The following is a 25330-nucleotide window of genomic DNA, read 5'->3' on the forward strand; positions in this document are numbered from 1 at the left end:
CCCTTTTAATTAATTGAATACAATAAACTTAATTAGCCATATATATATATATATATATATATATATATATATATATATATATATATATATATGAAGAGTTCAGATGCAAAACCCTCTAAATGCCATCTGAAATTTTCATCTAAAATTGGGATTTTTATCAGGCTCCTATATTTATGTTCAGTTATTTCACTTTAATAGTCTGGCAAAGGACCTGCACATTGCCATTAAAGTAAAATGACTCAACCTAAGCATAGGAGCTTGATAAAAATCCTAATTTTAGATGCAAATTTCAAATGGCATTTAGAGGCTTTTGCATCTGAACTCTTCATATATATATATATATATATATATATATATATATATATATATATATATATATATATATATATATATATATATATATATTATAAGATTTCAAAAATGTACACATACATTAAAAATAAATAAATATAAAGAAAGAAAGACATTTAAGATTGATGTGATTAATTAAAATTTAATTTCCTTCCATTGTGATTACACATTATTTTGTGTATAACGGAATAACTGAATAATAACCTAATGAATTACAATAAACACTAGAAACAGTATGCCAGTTGGGACTTTCTGCCCTAATTCTAATTTTGTCTTTTCACTTTAAAATAAAAAGCAATCCAACTACACGAATGTGCCCACAAAACCTTTGATATTCAGCATAATACAGTGTCACAGATCACTATTTTCCAGAGACAGAAAATTAGATCAATTAAACTTAAAACTGAAACTGACTAAATCTCATTTTCAGATGAAATAACTAAATTAAGGAGACCATATTCATTCACCGAATTTGCAATTCAGTTGGAAACAAAAAGTAATGTATAGGTCTTTTTTATGACTGTAACTGCACCACTATATGTTAACTTGTATGTATTACATCACAGATTGTCTAGTTTCACTCTTTCCAGTGTCTCAGGTGTGGTACATTCACTTCAGGCTTGTATCATGGTCAATGCAACATTTCCACTTCCAACAGCTGTGGAAGAAAGAAGCAAGCATGATGACTGAATGTCTAAAACTAAAGTCCAAGAAAAAAATAAAAGATTAATTCACCGAAAAATTTAAGTTTGCTGAAAATGTTCTCACTTTTTTCCCCTTACAAACACAGGTTTTTTTCCACTTCACAAGATGTTAAATGATTGACTGGACCCCTTTAATGATGTTTTTATCAGCTGTTTGAACTCATTCTGGCAACACCGATTTACTGCAGAGGATTTATTGGTGAGCGAGTGTTGCAAAATTTCTCCAAATCTGTTTCGATGAAGAAACAAACTCATCTACATCTTGGGTGGCCTAAGGGTGAGTAAACTTTCAGCAAATTCTTATTTTTGGGTGAACTATTCCTTATTGTGCCATAATCATGTTACCTTCATCAGATGCCTCAACAGGTTTAGCTTTCTCCACAGCATCCTGCACCATTTCCATAACAAGACCTTCTTCTGCAGCGTCTGTTTCACCCGTAGCCTGTAGTGGGTCCTCCAGGTCTGCTGGTGGTGCTGTGAGATCTGCATGTGCGGTTTCTGTGGCAGTTGGCTCGTGACACAATGCTTTACATTCTTCGATTTCCTGACCTACTTCCTCGACTGTTTCTGATGTCATCTCTGCAGCTCCAGAGACTGTCTCATCTTCTGAGAGCATCACCACATGGCTTGTTGAGTCTTCCAATTCCAAAATGCTCTCCTTCTCTGTAACAAGGGCCTTTTGAGATGAAGCAAGGCTTTCAGCATTATCTTCAGGCACAGCAGGGCTCTCTTCCTCAGACTTGACACGGTCATCTGCCACAACAATAATTTCTTCTACTGCGTCAAGTGATGAAGGCAGTCCCTCCAGCTCTTTTCCCTCTGTTTTCAGATTCAATCTACCTATCATGGCCTCCTCAACCACAGCTCCCTCAGGCACTTCTACTGCAACCTCTGCTTTAACATCAGCAACCTCCAGCCCATTGAGGGCCTCCATAGAATTGTTTTCCTCAGCCAATCTCACTGGGGCCACCAGGTGCTGATCACCGACTGAAGCAGCTGCGATCTCTCCTGTAGATCCAGCCAGGATTTTCACAGTGCTCAGTAGGTCAGACATTGGGATAACTGCAACAAGATTAGTTTATTACATAAACATGCTATAAATAGGCCCACAGAATCAATGGAATTTGAGCATTTTCCAATATTTATTTTTCTTTGATGGTTGAAATCCCACTTGGAGAGCCAATAACATTAGTTAATGAGTGTTACTGTAATTTTAGATTACATTGCAGTAAAAAAAGAAACATTAAAAGTTGTGCTAGGTGAAGTTCATTATAACTTCCATCCATTTCTGAGAACCTTGCTCTTGGATTTAAAAGGAGATTTATGTCTCAATATCATGCTCTTGACATTTGTATGTCATATATTGCAATGTATCGACATTATAGCAGCAAGGGGCAGCCGAGTGCCATTTGGAGATGGGCACACATAGGACATTGCATGGAAACAATCACACTATTTTCAAAACTATAGATTTGAAGGTGGTACAATTGGGAAAATCTTCTTAAGTCACCACAAGTGGTATAAACTTCTAAGATTAGTGAGGAAACCACCAACACACATTAAAGAGATTAACTCAGATTAACTGCAAGAGATGCCTAAAGTCATTATGATCAAGCCAGTATGCTAACTAAAATGGACGTTAAGAGCAACAATTGGGATGCATTTGTCAGCAAAAGGAAGTGGGGTTTAATCTGTATTTACAGAAACATGGAAAAGCGGATGATAAAAACTAAGTGAAGCAGCCTGATTGAAAGCACAGGAAGGAGCTATTCTACAAATACACGCATCATAAAGAAATACGAAATATGTGCATACACTTTGACAACTTGTTTATTTTTCATCTCATTTACAGTTTGTGATGTGAAGAAATCAATGAAAACTGCACTGAATTCAGACTCAAAAAGAATAATATTTTAAGTCCTTTAAGGAATGCATATTTAATTTGTCAGTTTTAAAAACTGCAAATCAAAAGTAATGAGTTGGTTAAGTCTAAAAAAAAAAAAAAAAAAAAAAACAGCATCAGGATTAAGAGCAAATGCTTCCAGTGTCAGTATTTATGATGACACTGGCATCACGTTACCTTGTGATAGTTCACATTATAAGAGATATTTAAACTAATTATAAAAAAGGCTCAATGTCTGTCCTCCATCCCAATAACTAAGAGACAACATGCACAGGTAGAAAAATAGCAAGTCACTAAAAAAAGAAAACAAAAGATCTCTTATATTGCTTATAAGGCCACAATGGCTTGGAATGCATGTGTATAATACAATTTAGAAGAATTATATAGAAAATGCATGCATGTCTATTCAGTCTGTTTTTAATCTAAGTGCAGACTTAGTAAGTAGGCAACTTAAATCTAATTTAAGTGCGGACGCAGTCATTTTGAACATGAACATGCAATGCTTCTAGTGTCAGCCATTTCCAGTTATTTTAGCTGCGCAAAACAGTTGTTATTCATCTTGATGCTGTTAACTGGCATTTGTTTTATTATTTGAATTAGTTTTAGTTAATTGCAAATTGTTATTCTACTATTCATTTAAAGTAGCTAATAAATTGAAAGTATCATACGTTCACAGGAAATAGCTTGAAAAAAGATGGAATGGGTCTAGAAGGCTGCATATAAATAAACATGGTCAAGAAATTAGTTAAAATTAGTTTTTGCACAAATTGCTTCAAATATCCGGTCATTTTAAAACATCCTAAAAAAAAAAAATTATTCTGAATGCTGTTTACTATTTACTAATAACAAATATTGGAATTTAAAACCCCTTTTCAATTGAGTTCTGAATGACTCACAACCCTAGTACATATCCATAAAATGTTGCCAATAAACATTGTCAATATTAAAGTTAGTTAAGAAAAATGCCTCCCTGGACATGTATGAGACATTAAATTTTAATGGTACACAGTAACAAATTACAGCAGGAACATGCACTGGGGGTGAAGGAGGAGAGATTACAAAACTTTATATGTGATTTCAATTAGATATTCAAGTGTGAAAACAGACTGGAATAAAATATGGTCCATGTTTTGTTTGCTTAAATCTTCAATACTTATTTTTGGACTTCCTCAACCTCTCCTCCTCACCCTTGAGATTAACACCATGTGGAGTTCACAATTTGAAAAGGGACACTTCTTTCTGTTCAGACGACACAGTCAGTTAGTTAAAGGGAGCACAAAAATGGGAGTCTCTAACAACTTAATGGAGCGTTCCAAGGTGGGTTGGGAAGAATCACATATCTAGACTGCTGGGGACTCAGGCTGCTTCCTCAGCAGAAGATGCCTCACCGGTTGTTTCAGCAATGGGAGCAGCAGCAGCCTCAGCAGTGACATCCTCAGCAACAGATGCAGTAGGTTCCTCAGCATCAGCTGCTACTGCTTCTACAATCGCAGTTGCTGCCTCCACGGGTTCTGGGGTCTGTTCAGCCTCTGCATTAATCATCTCAGCTGCTGTGGTTTCTGCTTCTGCTACAGAGGCTACCTCGGGCAATGCTCCTACATGGAATACAGTAAGCAGGACTTCAAGAAAAGGCAACATGATCCAAAGAAAATCCAAAATTAAGTGTGATAGAGTTAAAGCAGACTTATGAAATGTGTTTTATGCTGAATAAAGAGGGTAAGCATTAAGTGTTATGTCATTAATAGAACAACAATAGAGAGATTACGAGAAAGGGATGATCTAAAAACAGATAACAAAAACCATTCATTCAGATTAGACGTCAAAGAATCTAAGATCTTAGCGTTAGCATTAGAAAAGTATTGTTTATTTATTAATACTTCAGAATTAGTCAGATTAGGTTTTAAAGAACTTGCATGGAAGCTTGATCGACTCAAGACAATGTAGACCCATCACCAAGATAACATGGAACAAATGAAAACACACAAACGTGCATGATTAAATGATTGATTCAAACCAAAATTAAAATTAAAAATATTTAAAAAAAGTTATTCTGAAGACATACGAGAGATTTTAGTGGCAAACAAAACACAAATGTATTTTGCATTCCTTGGAAGTAAGACAATCATGTAGTCTCTCTTAATGCTGTATTTATTTGTTAGGAAAAACAATGGTAATATTGTGAAATATTATTACAATACAAAATTTATGTTTTTTGTATTTTAATATTTAATTATAGGTACAGTATGTAATATTGACACTTTTGGTCAATGTAATGCAATTTATTTCTGAATAAAACGTATAGCTGTTTTTCTATAAAAAAAATAAAAAAAACCCAAATATGAATCCAACACTTTGAATAGTAGTGTAATTAAATGTAAAAGTCACTCTGATGAAAAGCACTTTTACCAAGTTCAAAGTTCCATTGTCGCCACCAATCATGCTTACTTGCCACAATTTAAATGGTTTGCAAAAACTAAAAAGTTGTGCAATTACTCTTGGAAAAGTGCTTCTGTTGTGAGATGTGTTACATTGCTGCAGGCAAAAGAAGTAAAAGGGCACAGACCAAAATGCATAGAATAGTTTTGTTTTTGAGTAATGAGTGCTGCTCAAAAACAGACATGCTGCTAAGTGAGTAGCTGAATTTATACTCACCCTCCTCACCTGATGGGAGAACGAAAAGATGGTTAACAACACGCAAACAAGATAAGAAAACAAGTGAAAGCTGCTCTAAAAGTAGCTAGCTTAGTGGCTGTGGAGTAACTGCAGAAAGAGGATCAGGCCTGAGGAACTGCAGAAACATACACACACCAGAACAGCGGCAAAATCAGACACCCTGCCTCACGGCATCCGTCAGTTCAACTATGAATGGGAATCTAATCCCATCTGTCCGTGTAAATTATTTCCGCTTCACGGATGCTGAAAGATTAACTGTGATCTTGAACAGCCAAAATGAAAACAGGCATTCATTAGACAAAAACTAAGCTACACCACAAAAAAAAAAAAAAAAACCTTACTTTTAGGTCTGGCCTCAAGTTGAGCAATTCTTTCATTATATCTCGCACTGTCAGAGTTTATTGTCTTATAAGCCTGTAGGAGGAAACAAAGTTTAGAGGAGGATAAATTGTTTCTTTTTGTAAGAATGACAATAACACTTACAACGCATTCTAAATAAAAAACAAAAATACATACATAAACAAGAGCAGCAGTAAGTGAGCTTCCACCAAGTACCACGTACGCCATGTTGGTGCCGGACGCCGGTAGACCAAAGGACATCGGTCGTGTAGGGAATACAGCTATTAGAAGATAAACAGAGACATGTATCAGTTCATGCAAATTAAATAGTTAAAGTATTTTTGAGTAGAAGAATGAAATTAATAATTAACCATTTTTCTTCACCACCCATCAATCCAATTTTGAAATATACAAATCTTATACAATCATTTTTATTAATAACCCCATAAAGACTATTGTATCATATTTGATACTCAAATTTTAGGGCCACTAAATTTGGCTGAGAAACTGGTCATACACAATCTATGATATGAATTCTGTCATCTGATCCATTTTTGATGAACACTTCCTTGACTAACTTGATTATCCATACATTGTTTTTTAGAAAAACTGTTAAAATGTGTGTATACAACATATGATACATCAGGCTTTTGGTTCTAAATCTTTCATTATATATAATTTACCCCACAGTAAAAACCACAGAAAGCACTGGTCTAGATAAATTATTGGTTGACAGAGTTACAACTGATATGTACATGCATTTTATAGTTCCTATACTGTTATATGGATCTCAATTTACATTATAAGCAGAATTTAAATCATACTTTTTGAGCAGATAAATATCAGCAAATGCACCAAATTCTTCTATATCATACTTTATGAGCCATAAAAGTTCATGTCAACGTTCAAGAATTTTTTATTCATTTCATAATTACATTTTCATAATTACATTTACTAACCCTAACCCTAACCCTAATAAAAAAATAGATAATCCAAAATCCAAAAATCAGTATTTATCAGTTTTTCAAAAATTGTCCTCATTTGTTGCAATGTCATTGCAATGTGCTGCTATTAAAGTTGTATCAGTGTATGAGTTTGATGAGTGAACATTTTAAGTAACATGCAAAATTAGACGGGACCAGACAAACCTGATACAGCAAGCATGTTTCAGGGTTTTCTGACTCTGCATGATTTCGACAAACACACATCCTCTGTGTACTGTAGCTGCAGTGAAGCAGCAGAAGGGAACACAATGTCCAACAGTTAAACTGCCCCTCCCACCCTCTCTCTAAAGCCCAGTGGAGCACATGGACAGGACAAACTATAGCGTCACATCACAAAATCTAGACTTAAAATAGTTATTTCCACTAGAACCCAGCATGAATTTCAGGAACGACTTGAATAGCAAGGTGACCGTCTGCACCTGTGCCTCATTTATACATTTAATCTCATTTACGGCTCCGTCAACGGACTGTTAAGGTAAAGGTAGACCAGCAGGTGTCCACGACAGTCCTGTTCTATGAAAACAGTGATTGCTGCACACACAAACACTGGCATACCATGGAGACGCCAGATATGTCAATGTGCAGAACCCTAGGCAAATGCATGATGGCAGAGAGCCCTGCATAGGGCCCTTTTCAAATATTTGGGTAGTTTTAGAAAATGCCTGAGCAGATTTTATGAATAGCCTACATCAGTTCAATCATGCACAGAATGCGGAGTCAGCAAAAAAAAAAAAACTGATCAGCCCTCAAAATCAAATTAGCCACAAGGTCTTCAGATTTTTAAACAATAAATAAATAAAGCCTCAAAAAGAAAAGAGAAAAAAATGTTGCACGCAGTTCAAACCGAGTGAATCCTTTGACAGGAAATTAACTTTAAACAAATCAAACTCAGCTATTTCCCACAGATGCACTGGAGCAGGGATGGGTTTACATGTCCCAGTTGTCCGTTATGGAAAATTCTGCATTTAAAACAAACGTCAAATTCACAAATACGCTGATGTCAAACATTTTAAAATTCAACAAAATATAACACATTTGTCTTAAAAAAATAAAAATCAATCATAACTCGCCTTAACAAAATGTCATAACATTTGACTAACCACAACCTTTTGTACATTGTACTACCAATACCAATCAAATTACAAAATCATAAAAATAATACCTTTTAGACATTGTAAAACAAAGCCACACACACACAACCTACAATAGACAGAAACTCTGAATTCTATTACATGAAACACTTGTGGGTCTCTTCCAAATGCAAAGACAAAAGAGATCTTTCTAGTTTACTGATGTACTACTATATTTCATGTTTACTTTGGGATGATTTTGATAAGAATATCTCACCTGTTACATAACAAACAGCAGAACCCAATGTTCTAGAGATTGGGCTAAAATCGTAACCACAGACAAACCTACTAAAAGAGTCTAATTAAAACTGTGCAGAAGTGTCCAAATACTTTCTCCAGTTTTCATTTCATATTTCATAGTTCACGCGCTTTTTACTAACATGCACTCTTGTTTTGTTATTTTTGTAACATAGCTTTGTTTGAGATCGCTATCTTTTTATCCTGCGTAGGCTGGTGAATTTCATTTGTTAATCCGAATCGAAAATACATTGATTTTAAGACTGGAAATCGATGTTTTCTTACCATTGCTGAGAGGAGTGAGTGTTTTGCGTGCCAGAGGCGCAAGTCGTTGCCAAGCCGCTCTGCAGAACATCATTATTGTTGTTATTATCGGTGCTGTGGATCCAAAAAGTTATTGAAAACTTAAACTGATGAATTTAGTTGCCACAAGCGTGTCTGTCTCACAGACTGATCCTTTTAAACTCCCCGTCACCTCCCTCTGTGTCACGTCATGCATTATTTACGCTACACGTGGGCGTAAATAGTATAAATATCTCATTTATACTGCTATAAACCCAGAACTTAAAAAACAAAATGAAAAATAAAACGTAATAAACTATTGATTATGTAACTCTGCAATAGGAAATTATAATAAGATCAAGTAAAACATTTAAAAAGAACATTCCATTGTATACTTATTGCATGTAAATTGCTATTTGTGTTTATTATGAAGATAAATATGAATATAAATTTTACTCTACATTTTAAACAAAAATATTAATTATGAATTAATTTTAATTAATTAATTAATTAATTAATTAATTGTTATTAATATTATTAACAATTCACAAACGCTATTCTAAACAAAAATCTCTGGACAAAAATAAACATTTGCGTTTGTGCATCTTATTCAGTAGGGGCAAAATTATGAAAACAAACACAAGTCACGACTCTAATTTTGAATTCGCTACCGGATGTTCAGAGCTTTTCTACTGGCTGCAGCGCTTTACGCGGAGACTGCAGGGAAAAGCAGCAGGCATGGCGGGGCGCGGGAAAAGAAAACCCAAGTCTTTGCCTCAGGTACATCATATAAACTTAATCACTTCGTGGCCAGCTAGAGTAAATTGTTCAGTCACACTATTACGTTGAGTATTTACCAAGAGGTCATATGCTGTAGATCGTGTGTGAATGACTGTGGTTCATGTGCCTTTATCATCCACTAACCTACACTTCTGTTATTATGTTTGTACATTCAGTTATCAGTGCTGTTAAATACTGTCAATAATCACCATGTAAATCTCTGTTCGTGTCTTCAGAGCTTTTTGCCTGCAGTCAGTTACCCAAAACGTGTCAGAATCAGAACATTTGATCAAGTGCTACATAGTTAGTGTGTTATCCTTTATCTGGCTTTAGTTCATCGTGACAGACAGGCTACAAACATTGTAGTGTTAGCTCATTATAATAATAATTACGTTTTAGACTCAAACGGACCAGTTCATTTGTCTTAATAGGGCAGTTTGATCCAATACTTGCTTTTTTTTTTTAGAAATAATAGATTATTTGAATCATTTAGTTACTATCTAAAAATAATAAGTTAAAGACGATCTCCTGTTTGATGTGGGCTGAAATGTTACAAAAGTTTTCTTTTCTTTTTTCCTCCTGTTGTCGTTTTTCATGTAGCATTTTATTGATGAAATTATTTATTTCTGCTAATGTAACTTATTCAAATGTTGCCTGTTCAAAACCAGACAGAAACATCAAACGGTGAGGTGAAAAAAGCAAAAGAAGGAAAGAGAGATGAGGACACCACTGTTACAGGGGAAATGAGAGAAGAAGTGGAAAAATTATACAAGCTACGCATGCCTGATGATTTTTTCCAGTTTTGGGAATTTTGCAAGGGTCTTAATGCTGACTTTCCCCAAGGTATCTGTATTATATTGATTGTCCCATATCCATACCAGTGCTATTTGCATATGTTTTGCAGAATTATCATATGCATCCTAAAACTATTAAATGTATTACAATTAATTAACTAAATTTTGTCTTGTTGCACTGGTGTTTATTCTTTGCATGTGTGTTTGTGTGCTTTACAGATGCTCTAAAGGAAACACTTGGGCTCCGGCTAGTTGGACCGTTCGATATCCTGTCCAAAAAGCACAAAAGCTCATGTGCCTCTCAACCCAACTTTCACCTTCACTGGCGTTATTTCTATGATCCTCCAGAGTTTCAGACCATTATACAGGGCAACATAGACACCCAGCACCACATGGGCTACTTCAGGTGACTGTTTACCTGTTGCAAAAAAGTTTCAAGGGTGATTGCATTAGCTATTCTTGGCGCATCGAACTGCAACACAGCAGATTTTTTTTTTGTATTGTGGCTAAAATAATGCTGTGTCTAAGTGTGAGTTTCTCACTGTACAGAGATTTGCCGGATGCTTTGCCTGTGTTCATTGGAGAGAATGAAGCCAAAAAGGGCTGTACCATCACACAGATGGGGGATAACGTCTTTGCAGCTGTTCTGTGAGTGTCATCAGTAAATAATGAGTATAAATTAAAATGTATATAGATGCTGTTACCGTTCACTATTTCAGGTTCAAGTTTTCTTTATCCTCATTTTTAACAATTATGTTGCCTTCATTTAGTTTTTATTAATGGTCCTGTGGTGTGACAAATGAAAAAAAAAAAAAAAAGAGAGAGAATTTATTTAAAAAATATTTTTTATAGAATTCTAAATGTGACTTAAGGCCTTTGTTTGTTTTAGATATTCTAGAATATTTTAATATTTTAAAAATATTTTTCATCTTTCTCTTAGCATAATGTTATTCTCTCCCCCTCCACACCATCTAGGCTGTTTTTGCAGAAGAAAAGGAAGGAGAGGGGACAACAGAAGAACGAAGCAGCTTTAGACCAGTTAGAAGATGATTTAAAGCGAGAGGCAGAGAGGTTGGATTTGCCTGTGGAGCAGAAAACTAAAGCTATGAAACAAAGAGAGAAAAAGGTATGTTTCTAACAAGAACCACCTCTTTATCTCTGTAAAATATGTGAAGTACCTGGGATGTGTTGAGCTTATCTTAAACAAATGAATGATAATGCAGTCAGTAAATCAAATGTTCTGTTTGTGTGTTTTTCCTGTAGGTGGTCACAAAGACATTTCATGGAGCAGGAATTGTGGTTCCAGTGGATAAAAATAATGTTGGATATAGAGAATTGCCAGAAACTGATGGTAAATCTGAAAATCTGTCACAACCATTAACAGTGGCTAGTGTGTGAAAAATGCTTTTGTTGCATTACATTATGCCACATCACTTTTGAAAAGTATAAAGGGAGATAAAAACGGTAAGCCTTTAGTTTACAGTTTTTGTTTATTCTTCATTTTGTTTACCTGTAGCAAGTCTGAAGAAGATTTGCAAAGCGATTGCAGAGGCCAGAGATGATGAGGAGAGAATCAAAGCTTTTGCGCCCATCCAGGAAATGATCACCTTTGTTCAGTTTGCCAATGATGAATGTGACTACGGCATGGGCTATGAGCTTGGGATAGATCTGTTCTGTTACGGCTCGCATGTAAGATTAACACACACGAAAGTTCAACCTTAAATCCTTGCACAAACTTATATTTATACTTTTTATACTTTATCATTAGTATCTGCTGTTGTCTTTACCTTATGTATCTGGATTCTCAAATGTTAGTCAGGAACAACTAATTTACTATTGAACATGCTGTTTAACAGTTTTATTTATAATTATATATAAAATATATATATGTATATATATATCTCACGTGTCAATATTGCAGTTTGTTTATATTTCAAAGGATATTTTACCTCAGCAGGTCTTTAGATCTATATATATATATATATATATATATATGCCTGCATAGCTGTTACCTTTAATAGCTTTCTGCTTTCCATCCAAGGCCATCTTCCAGAGTGCGTGTCCTTGCACTTTGCAGACACATTAACAGCCATTTCTGACAGATTTTTCATGATATAGAGTTCTTCCGGACAACTGACCTTTTATTTTTTTTTTCTTCCACTTTTGGTAGTATTTCTATAAAGTGGTACGTCAGCTGCTTCCAATGGCATACAATCTGCTGAAGAGAGGTCTGTTTGGAGAGATACTGGAGGCGCACCTCACCAGCCGTTCCCAGGACAACCTTGACCAGCTCGCTGCTGTCTGACGTGTATCGAGAGGATAAGATATTCAGAATGACTTCCTGTAATGGTGCTGGGGTTGGGTCAGAGACAGATTACAGTGCACTAAATTACGCTGTTAGGTGCTGCTGCTTCAATGAAAATGCAACAAAGCCCAGGAAAGGTTAGTTTCTTAAACCTAGATTGCTCTTACTTTTCTAAAAGATGTATTGGTAATCCAAAATGTAAACATTTTGTTGTAGGTTTAATTGGTATAACATAATTAAAATGAATAGGCACTTTTTTTTTTTTTTTTTAGCTCACTGCTCATTTGTGCTTTAAAAGAGAAATCAAGTAAAATGTTTCAACATTTTGTGAGTAATACTGTGCCTTTCCAAACCCAAATTTCTTTGATTCACACTGGCATTCCAGTAACCAATAGATAGAGAAATGACTTTTAGCTGCTGTAAGTTCAGTACGTTGAATAAATTATTTCAGATTTTGCCTTTTGCATTTCCATTAGCATATTTTGCATGACCCAGTTGCTTGAAAGCTATCCTTCAATTTGCCAGTTTATTTGAGCAGCGACTGCTGCGTGCCGATCAACATCTTGGTTATGGTTTCAGATCCATGAGTTTATTTTTGTGAAAGCAGAACACACTATTCATAGCAAAAGTGAGCTGATTCTTGTTCAAATGGTACCTTAAGTAATCTGTACTGAGAAATTAAGTTAAAAAATGAGTTTTCAGTGTCAATTTCTTACTGTCTCCATCATCTTTATGATCATTCCGTTATCGTTGTCAAGTATTGTTCCAAAGTAGATGTTTAATAAAATGTATATTTTTAATGTTTTTTTTGTTTGTTTTGTTTTATTGCCTGTGCTGTGAGAAAGATGAAAGTGAATCATAATATATCCAAATGCTATAATTCTGCTTACACTGCAAATATAAGTCTTTATTTCCAGTATACTATTTAGGTTTCAGGCCTATAAAGGCCTAAAAAGTGTTTATAATAATACATGCAAAACATTTCATATACAGTCATACCAAAAATTGTTCAGACACCAGATATAATTTTTTAAAATATTTTTCTTTACTAGTAGTTGCAGGACACTATGGTTCATTTATGTAAGGTAGGGTGGCAAAATAAACAAAACTGACATACCCAACAATTCTTCATACAGTGGACTACCAGTAAAATGTATAAAAATTTTGGACTAAATGTCTAAATTAATATTGGTTTGACTATATCATTTAATATGTTGTATTTTAATAAACAGAGAGAGAATATATTCCACTTGTTAATAGCAACGTGAAGTGCATTAAATAATACATCAAGAATTCTCAATCTGGGGTTAGTGAGTTTAAAGAAAGCTAGTAAAGCTAATAAAGCATACAAGTGTAAAATAAGTACTTAACATTAAAAATAACACTATAAAAGATGTAATATATAATTATAATACATTTATTTGTGTGTGGTTTTATTTGCAAAACATTTTTTTATGATGCCATGTTTTATTGTGTTGGTTAGCTAGTATTTTTTTGTTATTATTTTTTTTTTTTACCTAATCAAAATAACCCAATTGCAGTTTGACTCCTATTTATCTGAGCCTTATCTGTTTTTGCAAATGAACTCTCCATATATATATATATATATATATATATATATATATATATATATATATATATATATATATATATATATATATATATATATAGGCTATGTTGATATGGCAATACAATTAAGCTGCTACTACATCCCTGCTGTTTGTAAACCTGCCATTATATACTCTATTGGGAAAAAAAGTAGTTATCTCCCAGATGAAGTGTAGCATAATTGCTTTGCACATACCTTGGTTTTATCATTTGCCATTAAAAGAATTTCTGAATTAGCCTATTGGTGTGATTTAACTGTCCATCTACTACTGGCTTACTGTATGTTCAAAAATACAATCTATTAAATCGATTTTGGTTTTGCCTCGTCATGTGTAAGTGGGGGTTTGGCTTATGGAGGAGGGGAGTGTGAGAGAGAGAGAGAGAGAGAGAGAGAGAGAGAGAGAAAAGCACGGGAGGGGGCTACTCAACACACCGATGAGAACATCGTTGATATTGCGCTTCTGTTACACCATCGTGTATTTTTCTCAGGCTTATCATTAATTACCCTTCTTCATCCTCCACCTCGGTCAGTGTTTCAGCACTGCAGCATCGGTGCCTGTGCATGTGAGCAGCCGGAGTGCCGCAGGACACCGCGCTTGAGACCCGCACCGCGCCGTGCCGTCACACCACAGGACATTCGTCTGTCTCCACTCTCTAACACAACCACAACATGAGCCCTGACATCTGAGGCCGGAGCACGGGTCTCGACCACCGGAGTATCGGGACTGTCAGATTCCGTTTCGCAGACGACATCGCGCGCTGAGCCTGAATGTCAAGAAGCTCGGCAGAAAGTCAGAGCAGGGGCGGCTCCGTCCGAGACGTGAGGATGGCCTCATCCAACAATACCTCACCCGAAGGAGGCTCTCCACCCCACCCGAACCGCATCCGCCAGGTCAGTGTGTGCGTGTGTGGAATGAACGATACGTTCCGCTTTTTGATGGTCAGTGTGTGTGTGTGTGTGTGGGCGAGCGTGTCACTTTCGCGGTCTTATGGTCCATGATGCGGAGGATGAGGCGTTGTCCTGGTTACCGAATCTTTCTGAAGCATCAGCAGACTATCGCAATGTATTCATTTCATCATGGCAGCGTTGTCACAGTGTCCATCTATCTATCTGCTAAATTTACAGAAATGTTATCATAGCAATCCTATCCGTTAACCATAACCAATATTGTCATGTTTCCTTTTAGGTTATTAGTGTTTTTCACTGTAAAGCCTATACAGTGACTTTTTTTACTTGCAGAATAAACAAAAATCACATTTTAATCAATCACATTTTAATCAATCACATTTACAATTCATGCTTCTCACAGTTCATAAAACCTTAATTTTTCTTCATGGTGAGCTAATATTTAGCCATTTTATATAGTTTTTTTCCTGTGTATGCATTGCATTCGCTTTTCATCTTGGTCCAGCCTATTATGCGTGATGCTGTAGTGACCGTGTGTGTTGACTGTTAGTGAGATTTCACACCTGACAAAGTGCACAGTTAGAGCAGCATTGCTTTGATGCTTAGGTGCCATTCTGGCATGTTTCCTAAGTAGCGCTGCTTGAGATTCAGTTTATTGACTGTGGTGTTTTACGCATGAAAACACAGCTGATGACCCTGTTAAATATATATAAAAAAGATAATTTAAACAGTTTTTTTGTATGTCACATTCTCTTAAGAACCCTACAGTAACAAGCTTAGCCTCACTCACCTTCCCCGTCTGCATATTTGAAATATCATAAGCCAATTCATCAATAAAAACCAGCCATAAATAAGTGATGGACTGGCTGAGTCATGTAGGGCTTTAGCTTGTCTGCATGGATGCACAGATGCCCTTCTGTGTCACTCAAAGGTGTAGCCTGTGAGCTACTATTCGCTGCTCAGAGCTTTCCAAGAGATACATCCACTCTATTTTCTTTATTATTTCACTTTTACAGCTGTCAAGGCTTAGTGCCTGTGGTGTTTTTATTTTTTTATTTTTTTTATATATGATCTGTTGAACTACATTTAAACTCTAGGTCTAAATTTGCCTTTCATCTATCCATTCTGATGTATCCTAAACCTGTCTTTTTACTGTTTCCGCTCTGACATCATGGTTGTGCCCTTTGCTAAGTGCTCTCGTCAGATTTAGCTGGCATGAAATAAACTGTTCAGCCATGACAATGCATAGCATAGCTCTTGTATCAGTTCTGAGTTTATATCCCCCAATTTTTCTATATAAAATTATATATATATTCAAACTCATCTTTGAGAAAAAAAAGGGCAGAACTGTTAAGATAAACAAGATTTGTTTTTTATTCCTTTGTGGAAACGGGCTTCCATTTACATATATATGCACCTTGAAATTAAAAAAAAAATATATATATATATAATAGTAATTTTACTTATTTGCAAAAATGGCCAAATATTACCTAATATGATGATGCTAGGTCGTAATATATATATATATATATATATATATATATATATATATATATATATATATATATATATATATATATATATATATATATATATTTAATTTATATTTTTTACATTTAACATTAGTTTGCACAAAGTAATTTTTTACATAAAAAACAGCATCAAACAATAAGTTCATCTGTTACTGGCCATAATTTTAACCTAGGATTGGGCATAAAATAATGCATTCAGAATCATTCGAGCATATGAAAACCTGGCACAAAGGGACACAGGAATCATGCCTTTGTTGCAGCTTTTCTGGTGATTCATGGATAGTACAAAATTGCTTCACTTTACAAATGGTTGTCGCTAGTAAAAAACAACAAAAATGCTACAAAATGCACATTGTGTTAAGAAAGGAACATTTTTTGGGAATCAGCACCCCAAAATTAGAAAGAAACAACATGTATTGGATTTCATTCAGCAAATATTATACAAATATTGATTATATGGAATATGCACAGCTTAAAAATATCATGTTACCTGTTGTCCATATGCCAAAAGACTGGGCAGGACTTGTTTTCTAAAGCTATTTCCTGTCAAAAGCACACTAATGCAGTTTCCTATTGGGTCCTGAGTTATGATATGAGAGAGTGCTGTCAGGGTCTCTCTAGGTAATTAGATTTTAGTAATGGACCAAGCACTGCAGGCGTATACACCCAGGCATCATCTTATTGCATGAATACCATCTGGCAGTCCTAAAGTCTTTGTTCACTGGCTAAAACGATGTTCAGTTGAATCTGTGGAAGTCTAGCAATTAATAAATGTAGTGCAACTGTGGTTTGGATGTCATTACAGCAGTCAGTTTAGGAAGTAATATTGCATCATTTTTATTCAATTAAACTGCAGTCTATTGCTAAATTCTGTGCACTAACTTCTTGAGCAGAGGAGAGGGAGTGGTCCGAGAACAGCAGGCCTACTAAGTTATGATGCTTGTGATGCAGGTCTAAAAATAGGCTACCATCAGTGTAGTCATTCCTGCCGCCATACTCTGGTTCCCCTCAGGAGTGGGAAGTGTGTTTCTACCTGCAGGGCTGGTTAGGAGGGTGATATTCGCTTGCTCTTCGGCCGCATAGAGCCAGTTGTGAGTAGGATGGAAGAGTGGCACAAACACTGCTGTACAGAGCACTGTAGTGGGCAAAGTGGTTGGTATTTTCAAAAAAACAGAAACAGATGTGTAATATGCGTCAGGTGGTCAGTGAACGTGTGTGATCTAATCATATGAAATATTAGTATATCATTGTATTCATGTTAAAATTTATTTGAAAACTCCAAAGATTTAGATCAACAGGAATAATTCTGTAACATTTCTTGTATATGTATGAATGAGATTATTATTGCCTGTCTGATATATAGGCGACTCCTCCCTTTCTATCATTCATTCACTTATCCTGCATTACCTTGAGGCTAATAGATGCTCTGTAATTCTGCAACCCCTTCAAGTTCACATACAAAGTAACTAATAGTCTTTTGAGTAACAAAGAGTGGAATTATCAATCTGCCGTGATGTCTTTGAAGTTTTCTCATGAATATATCACCATCCTGCTGTTTCATATATTATACTCAATAATTTATGGCTCTGCTTTCAGCTGTAACTTATTTTGCAGCCGGAACTATCTGGACAGGTGCTATATAATGTGTAGAGCTTGTGTGGCTCACCATTTCTGTTCATCATTTCTCTCTTGTCCTCTATTTGTCCATATTCGCTCACCCTTGCAGTCTCCCTCTCCCTCCTCCCCGTGGGGGGGAAGTATGATGTGATGTACAGGGAAAAGACTGTAATGGAGCAGAAGGTTTTTTTTATTGCATTACACAGCTGCATGCTGTTGCATTGTGGATAGTGGGTGCCAGACCAGGCCTGCCCTCTGAGGACTGTTTCTATAGCAACCTCGCTGTCCAGTGCTGTCTACACAACTTAAAATTTTAATGATCATCATTATTGACCATGATCATCCATTATCATCATTGCCCACATTATGATTTCAATGCCATATGAAACTTTGCACAGAAGCAATAAAGGTTAATGTTTGCTAAACTGCAGCAGCCTGTATGGTAGATTCGTTGTACCGCTGAATTTTAATATTATCGTAACTATTACAAGATTATAGTGCTACGTACTTGACATACTTTATGTTTAAGTTATGAATCGGTCCTTGCATGTACACCATTTGACAATAAGTCAGTAAACGGTAGCTGACATGAATCACTTCGAAACTACTTCAACCAGTGTTTTTCTAAAAATGTATTAATAATTTCTTCATGTTAGAGTACATGGGATATTTATACTTTTATGCTTAATTGGTAACACTTTAGGTTCCATATATTACTTTGGATAATGAAATAGCTAACATGAAATAACAATAAACAATAGCCCACTATAACAGAATGTGGATGTACAATAAACAATAATATTTTGCAAGATAAGATGGCATAGCATGGCATGACTAGATATTAATGCCTGAAAAATAATATATTAAAATATTGTATTAAAATCATAATTGTCTTTAAAAACCTAGCCAAGATGCAAGATGTAGATTTTGTTTGTCTGGATTTGATGTAATGCTAATTCACAGAAAAATGTTCCCATCTGATTATTATTCACAGTATGTTATTGTTCTGTATTATATGTTTTCTGTATGTTAAATATGCAAACGAGGCATTATTTATTTAGATATGCACTAAATGCCACAGTTGGCAAATACAGTGTTACTTTGGAAATGTAATAGGTAACAGATTACAAATTACCCTATTTAAAAATGTAATAAGTAGTGTAACTGTATAAAAATAATGTAATTATATAAGATTTATTTTTTTAAATTAGTTTTCTAATGTCAAATGGATGTTTTCAACTGTTAATTAATTTTAGAGCATTCGATGCAGTTTGGGAAAGAAATGAATCAAATCTGTATGTGTGAGAAAGTATTCAGATGTAACCCCCTTTGTAATTGTAAAAATTTTCATAACTGCAATTAAGTAATTACATACTTTTATTCTCAGTTACTGTAACAGATTACAGTTACATTTATTTTGTAATCAAATTACATAAATTCCATTACATGTAACTTGTTACTCCCCATCACTGGTTAAATATGAAATGTTTTTAAATATATAAATGTATTGTTAAGTTATATAAATGTTACGTAAATCAGGCAAGTGAGATAAAAATCCCTCATAATATAGATTTGGTGCTACTTAAGTGGAGATTTCTGGCTCAGTGCATGAAAATGTTTTTTACATTTTTTTTGAGAGAAAATACAAAAGCAAAATAGACCAAAATGAACAGAGGAAAAACAATACTGGAGTGCCTTGCTTTAATCCACTTGATTGGCGATGGGTGAAGGGGGAGGGTGAGAGTGTGGTATGCATCTCATACATTAAAATATTTATGAAACACCAATCAAGACTTCCCGCAAGACTGGAAACTGGATCAATGAGAGCTTGAGGATGGGTGAAAAACAGATGGGTGGATGGATTAGAAACAATTTTAAAGATATGATGGATGCATTAAGTAACCGGTCCTTGAGAAGTAATGATTGTCTTCTAAAAAGTCGAAATTTGAAATGGGTTCCAAGCCCTTAGAAACATGAATAAACAAATAGACATAGTGCCTTAGTCTTTAGGTCGATTCTCATGATTAAGTAGAAGTGATGGAAATACCCTATGCACATATAAAGCCAAATACAGGTTCACCTCACACACATTAACAGATGTCTGCCAAGGTAATGTCCTATGCTGCATGCTACTTGATAGCATCTTTAAGGAGAAGGAAGACAGAAAGGCTCATCACACACACATGCATACACAATAGCCTGCCCTTCCCAGAGAGCTAATTGAGTAGAGTGTGTTTACAGAGGCTTGCTGATGCTCTGATGTGATTGCTGTCCTGTCTGCTGTCTGCATACTTTTATTGATCCATCCATCCTTTCTTTCTCTTTCCCTCTCAGCCACTTTTTCTAAATCCTTTAATACACACCCTCACTTTTTCAAAACTCACCTTCACTTTTTCAAAGGTGATGCTGAAGTTATCAACCAAACTTTTGAACTATATATATATATATATATATATATATATATATATGTATATATATATATATATATATATGTATATATATATATATATATATATATATATATATATATATATATATATATATATTATAGAGATTAATTGTCTGGTAAAAAATTACAGCTTTAAAATGGCATTGGTATTTGCCATTTTAAAGCTGTAAGGAATCTCAGCTTTCAGTGTATAAGGTATCAAGATTTTTAATAGTTGATTTTACAAAACATATATTTTCCCACACACTGTCATAATGTGATTTGGATGCATAGGATATGTTCTGCAGTCATGTGAGGTGGTTACTAAAATATCAGATCTATTGTGTAGTGGAAAAAGCCACTCCCTAAAACAACTGATAAATAATAAATCATGTGACTTCAGATTACGTGTATTTGCCAACTTAATTCTGCCTGACAATGACAAAATCTGTTCTTTTGAACCTCATATGCATCAAATAATTTAGAAAAATTGTGATGCTTTTCCTAAAAAATGTTAAGTAGCGTAACTGGTTTCAACATTGATGATAATAGCAGCAAATCAGCATTTTGGAATGATTTCTGAAGGATCATGTGACTGGAGTAATGATGCTGAAAATTCAGCTTTGCCAGGAATAAATTCCATTTTAAAATATTTAAAAATAGAAAACAATATTACTAGTTTTTACTATATTTTGATCAAATAAATGCAGCTTGCACAAGTATACAAGATTTCTTTCAAAAATATTTAATAAATCATACTTTTGCAACATCCTGATTGCTTTTGAGAAATACATCCCTGAAATGTAAAAAATGTGGTACTGCATGAAAAAGCCATATAAATCAAATGCTTTTTTAAACTTGTACTTGCAAGCAGACTATTTTCAATCCAATGGGAAATGTGGTGTCTATGGATTCTTCCTGAACTGAACTGACATGTGGTCACTAAGATATCAGTGAAATTTTTCCAGACTTTTGGCTCTCTGCATAAATTATTTTCCATTTTGCAGTTTACTCTGTCCAAGAATTGACTTTCGAAAGAAAGTGACTAAGCTAAACCCAGACCAGCAGAGCGACTGAGATAGAAACCCTAACTGGGAACTAGCCACTTCAAATCGAATTAGAGTGCATTCAGTTTTCATATCTTCCAGTCGCATTCATTTTCACCACATGTGTCCTTCCTTCTCTCTAGAGTACATGCAGAATCAAATGAGCTGGGCTAAGAATAAGAAGCTTCTGGACTCTGGCCGTACTGTTATTTGAATTTCTGTAAAGGTGTTTTCTTTTTTGCAGGCACTCAAAGTTAATTTAAGATGGTTCAGACACTAAAGCAGTAAGTGAATGGTTCATCATGTATTGTATGCTGTTGGTGTAGAGGACAAAGTCATAGTTTATTATAGAGTTGTATGATAGAATGTAGACGTTAACAACAATGACTTATGGGAACAGTCATTTTAGATACTTCCAAAACTGTTTCAACAGAGATAGAAATACAGTTTTTAATTTAAGTTTCCATCTTTGTTGCCAGTTTTGGAAGTGCATTTTTCTGTTCTAAAGAAGGGGTTGTGCCAATACTTCTGTCCATATAGTCATTGGTGTTTGGTGATGAGTTTTTAGCTCAAGGTCTGCATTTAAAGTTGCACCAGAGGTGTTCAGCTGGGATTGGGACTTGGCTTTATGCAGACCAGTCAAGTTCTTTAACACACACTAAATCAATCATTTCTTTTTGAGCCTTGCATTATACATAGAGGTATTTTCATGTTAGAAGAGAAAAGGGCCCTGTCCAAACTGTTGCTAGAAAATTATGCTTAAACATTAAGATTTTTACTCTTTTAAATTACTAAAGTAGTTAAACCTGTTAATTAGAAGGAGGTATATATATATATATATATATATATATATATATAATTCATGTATTGCAATGAAAGATAACAAATTGTTAGTGGTAGGACATTTTGGAACCGTGTACTCGAAGAGCATAGGGTTGTTTTGAGCAAAGTGAATTCTACAAGGTTGTTGTTCTCTGAGATGCATTTGCATTTGTCTTTCTCGCTCTTTTTTCTTTCATGACACTTCTTCCTTCATCTCTCGCCTTTTATGTGACTTTCTCACGCTCTTCCTCAGCGACTGCCCTCTTTCTCTCTCTGTGCATCTGTCAGTGTTTTGACTGGGTGTGGTCTCTACTGATATGAAACTGAGTCTGTGATCATTGATCGGTTTATTTCTACATTGACATTAGAAAGCAGGCAGGGAGGTTTCCGCCCATTGTCTTGATGATGTAATGAAATAGGAAGTAAATTCATCAATACTGAGAATTTTCAGCCCTGTGTCTGGAAGAAGTGGCGCTGTTTCACTGTCAGCTGCATGACATTTACACTCGTGAGTGAGAAAAGAAAGAAGGGGGTTGCCTTCGTGTTTACTACGGGCTGTGGTTAAAGGGGTCATATTAAGTTGCTAAAAATAATATTATTTTGTGTATTTGGTGTAATGAAATGTATTAATGCTTTTTAAGGTTCATAAAACACATTATTTTCCACAATGTACTTTATTGTTACTCCTCTATGCCCCGCCTTTCTGAAATGCGTTGATTTTTTACAAAGCTCATTGTTCTGAAAAGCGAGGTGTGGGCTGATTGGCCAGCTATCCAGTGTTGTTGTTGGCTGAATGCCTCAAGTGTGTGATGGAAATGTTACGCTCCTTACCATGCTGTGAAGCCAAGGCCCAGCTCAACGAGCAAAATTAATAAAACCCATTACAAACTATGCATTTGTTCCATTCAGTGGGGACATAATTACTGATTATAATGACTTATACTATGTTTTTAAACATTGCATTGAATATCGCGCTGCTTAAACCTAAAACCATGTCTGCATTTGTGTTAGAGAAAATACAAACAAACAAGCGCTACTTTACACTGCTCAAAACTCATGATTGAATCATCAGTGGCAAATTCCTTAAATATGAAAGCATACTTACAGATTGTGAGTCAGAAGCACCAGACTGTCCTTGCAAAGTTGGAATTGCCTACCTTTATAGAAACAGACACCGGCATTGTAGGCTACTCTCACAGGAAACAGTCCTCGTCCTCCGTAAAATGCACTGCACACATTTGAATATTTGGGTTGAACTGTTCTGGAACAGTTTTAAATACAACTTAACCACTGATTTCTAGTTGTGTCCTCTTTTGGAAGACTAAACAAAGTAGTTTAGCTTTCACAACATAATGCACACATCTCCATAACATGGTGAGAGCTAGTCTTGGTGCAAATGCAGAAAGGACCCACAACAAATCCAGTAGGATTTGATCATCTAAGAAATATATTATCAACTCATCTGACAAAATATACAGATATAATCGTTCTTAGAGAAATACTGAGAAATAGTACATTTAGCACATATTATTGTGATAGTATTACTAGAAATGTCCTGTCAACAGACTACTATTAGTAATCTTGTTGGATTGCATTATACACATACATATATGTGTAAGAGTTGCTGCTTCTGGCAAAAATAATACTTTTTTTGGAGACAGCATAATTTGTTAGCTACAGATTCAGGCATTGGGATTGTGCCTATATGATGCCAAAATTCTGTCTAGGCAGGTAGCCCACTAAGGGGAGACTGTACCAGCTGTTTGCAAATGGCTGTCTCTTTGTGTGTGTGTGAGTTTGTGTGTGTTAGTCTTTATTGAGTCTTTAAAACTAGTATGCATTTACATCAATGCTTTTTAATAGTAATGCAAGGCATATTTGTGACTGTATTGGCATTTTAATGTTTTGTAATAATTTTTCAAAAATGCTTTGTTGAAGTTTATAAATAGTATAGCCTACTGTTTCTTTGTGCTAGTTTACAAGTATACTAAACAGTCATCCTTTCTATGATACTACTGTACATTTCAAAAGTTATGAATATGTAGTATTTTGTATGTTTTGAAAGACTTTTATGCCAAAAGTTCATTCATTTAGATTTATTTGATCAAGCAATCTCTTATGCTCACCAAAGCTGCATTTACTTGATCAAAAAACAGTTAAAATATTAATATTGTGAAAATTGTTTTCTATTGTAATATGCTTTAAACTGTTATGTATTCCTTTGATGGCAAAAGCTGAATTTTCAGCATCATTACTCCAGTCTTCAGTGTCACATGATCCTTCAGAAATCATTCTTATGAGGATCTCCTGTCCCAAAAAGCATCTCTTATTATTGTAACAGTTAAAACAGTTGTGCTGGTATTTTTGTGGAGACCATGCTACATTTGTTGTTGTTGTATAACGTTCAAAAGAACAGAATTTACAGAAAAATGTCTTTACTGTCACTTCTGATTCATTTTAACCCGTCCTTGCAGAACAATCCTAATTTTGATGTTTTAATGCTATGATTTAATCTGCAGCATGTTCTGTATTGGGTTTTAGAGTAAATACCTTCCCCCCCCCCAAATATCAGACATTATGTCGGTTATTGGTCATAATAAATACTGACTATTGCATTGGCCAAATATTTCAATATTGCTGCATTTCATGCCGCTACATCGAGAGCATTAGAGTGATGGATCAGAGAAATGGAATTTAGAGTTGACTTTGAGTGAGCTTTTATGAAAGATCGATGCGTTGACTAATGGCTTAATAACAAACACTTTAAGAGCTTCAAGACTGAAAAGGTTTTAGATGATGTAAGTCAAAAAGTGCAGACTCAGCTATGACCATTCACACTGACTAACACATCAACACACTATACACACT

General features: G+C 35.0%; 2 protein-coding genes across 3 annotated transcripts; one reads left to right on the forward strand and one right to left on the reverse strand.

Moving 5' to 3' along the window:
* Nucleotides 1-479: 479 nt before the first annotated feature.
* Nucleotides 480-8816, reverse strand: LOC127968715 (A-kinase anchor protein 5-like). Of its 2 annotated transcripts, none has more exons than XM_052570056.1 (6): nucleotides 8627-8816; nucleotides 6148-6251; nucleotides 5973-6045; nucleotides 4347-4553; nucleotides 1401-2117; nucleotides 480-1009 (listed from the first exon to the last, which is right to left on the reverse strand). In XM_052570056.1, the coding sequence occupies exons 1-6, from the start codon at nucleotides 8697-8699 to the stop codon at nucleotides 966-968; spliced, it is 1218 nt and encodes a 405-aa protein (XP_052426016.1). In that variant the 5' UTR covers nucleotides 8700-8816; the 3' UTR covers nucleotides 480-965. The 2 variants fall into 2 exon arrangements, with proteins under 2 accessions (XP_052426016.1, XP_052426017.1); XM_052570057.1 differs by lacking the exon at nucleotides 8627-8816 and adding an exon at nucleotides 7119-7300.
* Nucleotides 8817-9267: 451 nt separating this feature from the next.
* LOC127968716 (histone PARylation factor 1) lies at nucleotides 9268-13306 on the forward strand. The gene is made up of 8 exons (XM_052570058.1): nucleotides 9268-9403; nucleotides 10072-10246; nucleotides 10417-10603; nucleotides 10747-10845; nucleotides 11173-11323; nucleotides 11461-11548; nucleotides 11714-11886; nucleotides 12368-13306. Exons 1-8 carry the CDS (start codon nucleotides 9362-9364, stop codon nucleotides 12500-12502), a joined length of 1050 nt encoding a protein of 349 aa, XP_052426018.1. The 5' UTR covers nucleotides 9268-9361; the 3' UTR covers nucleotides 12503-13306.
* The last annotated feature ends 12024 nt before the right edge of the window (nucleotides 13307-25330 follow it).

Source organism: Carassius gibelio, chromosome B12, assembly GCF_023724105.1.
Source record: "Carassius gibelio isolate Cgi1373 ecotype wild population from Czech Republic chromosome B12, carGib1.2-hapl.c, whole genome shotgun sequence".
NCBI classification, from domain to species: domain Eukaryota; kingdom Metazoa; phylum Chordata; class Actinopteri; order Cypriniformes; family Cyprinidae; genus Carassius; species Carassius gibelio.

Excerpts from the sequence above, each read along its gene's own strand:
- LOC127968715 (XM_052570056.1), bottom strand. The coding sequence starts at position 8,699 with ATGATGTTCTGCAGAGCGGCTTGGCAACGACTTGCGCCTCTGGCACGC. Across the intron at positions 6,046-6,147 it reads TTACTGCTGCTCTTGTTTAT|GCTTATAAGACAATAAACTC; the intron begins GTATGTATTTTT and ends TTCCTCCTACAG. Across the intron at positions 2,118-4,346 it reads TCCCATTGCTGAAACAACCG|TTATCCCAATGTCTGACCTA; the intron begins GTGAGGCATCTT and ends ATCTTGTTGCAG.
- LOC127968716 (XM_052570058.1), top strand. The coding sequence starts at position 9,362 with ATGGCGGGGCGCGGGAAAAGAAAACCCAAGTCTTTGCCTCAG. Across the intron at positions 10,604-10,746 it reads CACCACATGGGCTACTTCAG|AGATTTGCCGGATGCTTTGC; the intron begins GTGACTGTTTAC and ends CTCACTGTACAG. Across the intron at positions 11,887-12,367 it reads TGTTCTGTTACGGCTCGCAT|TATTTCTATAAAGTGGTACG; the intron begins GTAAGATTAACA and ends CACTTTTGGTAG.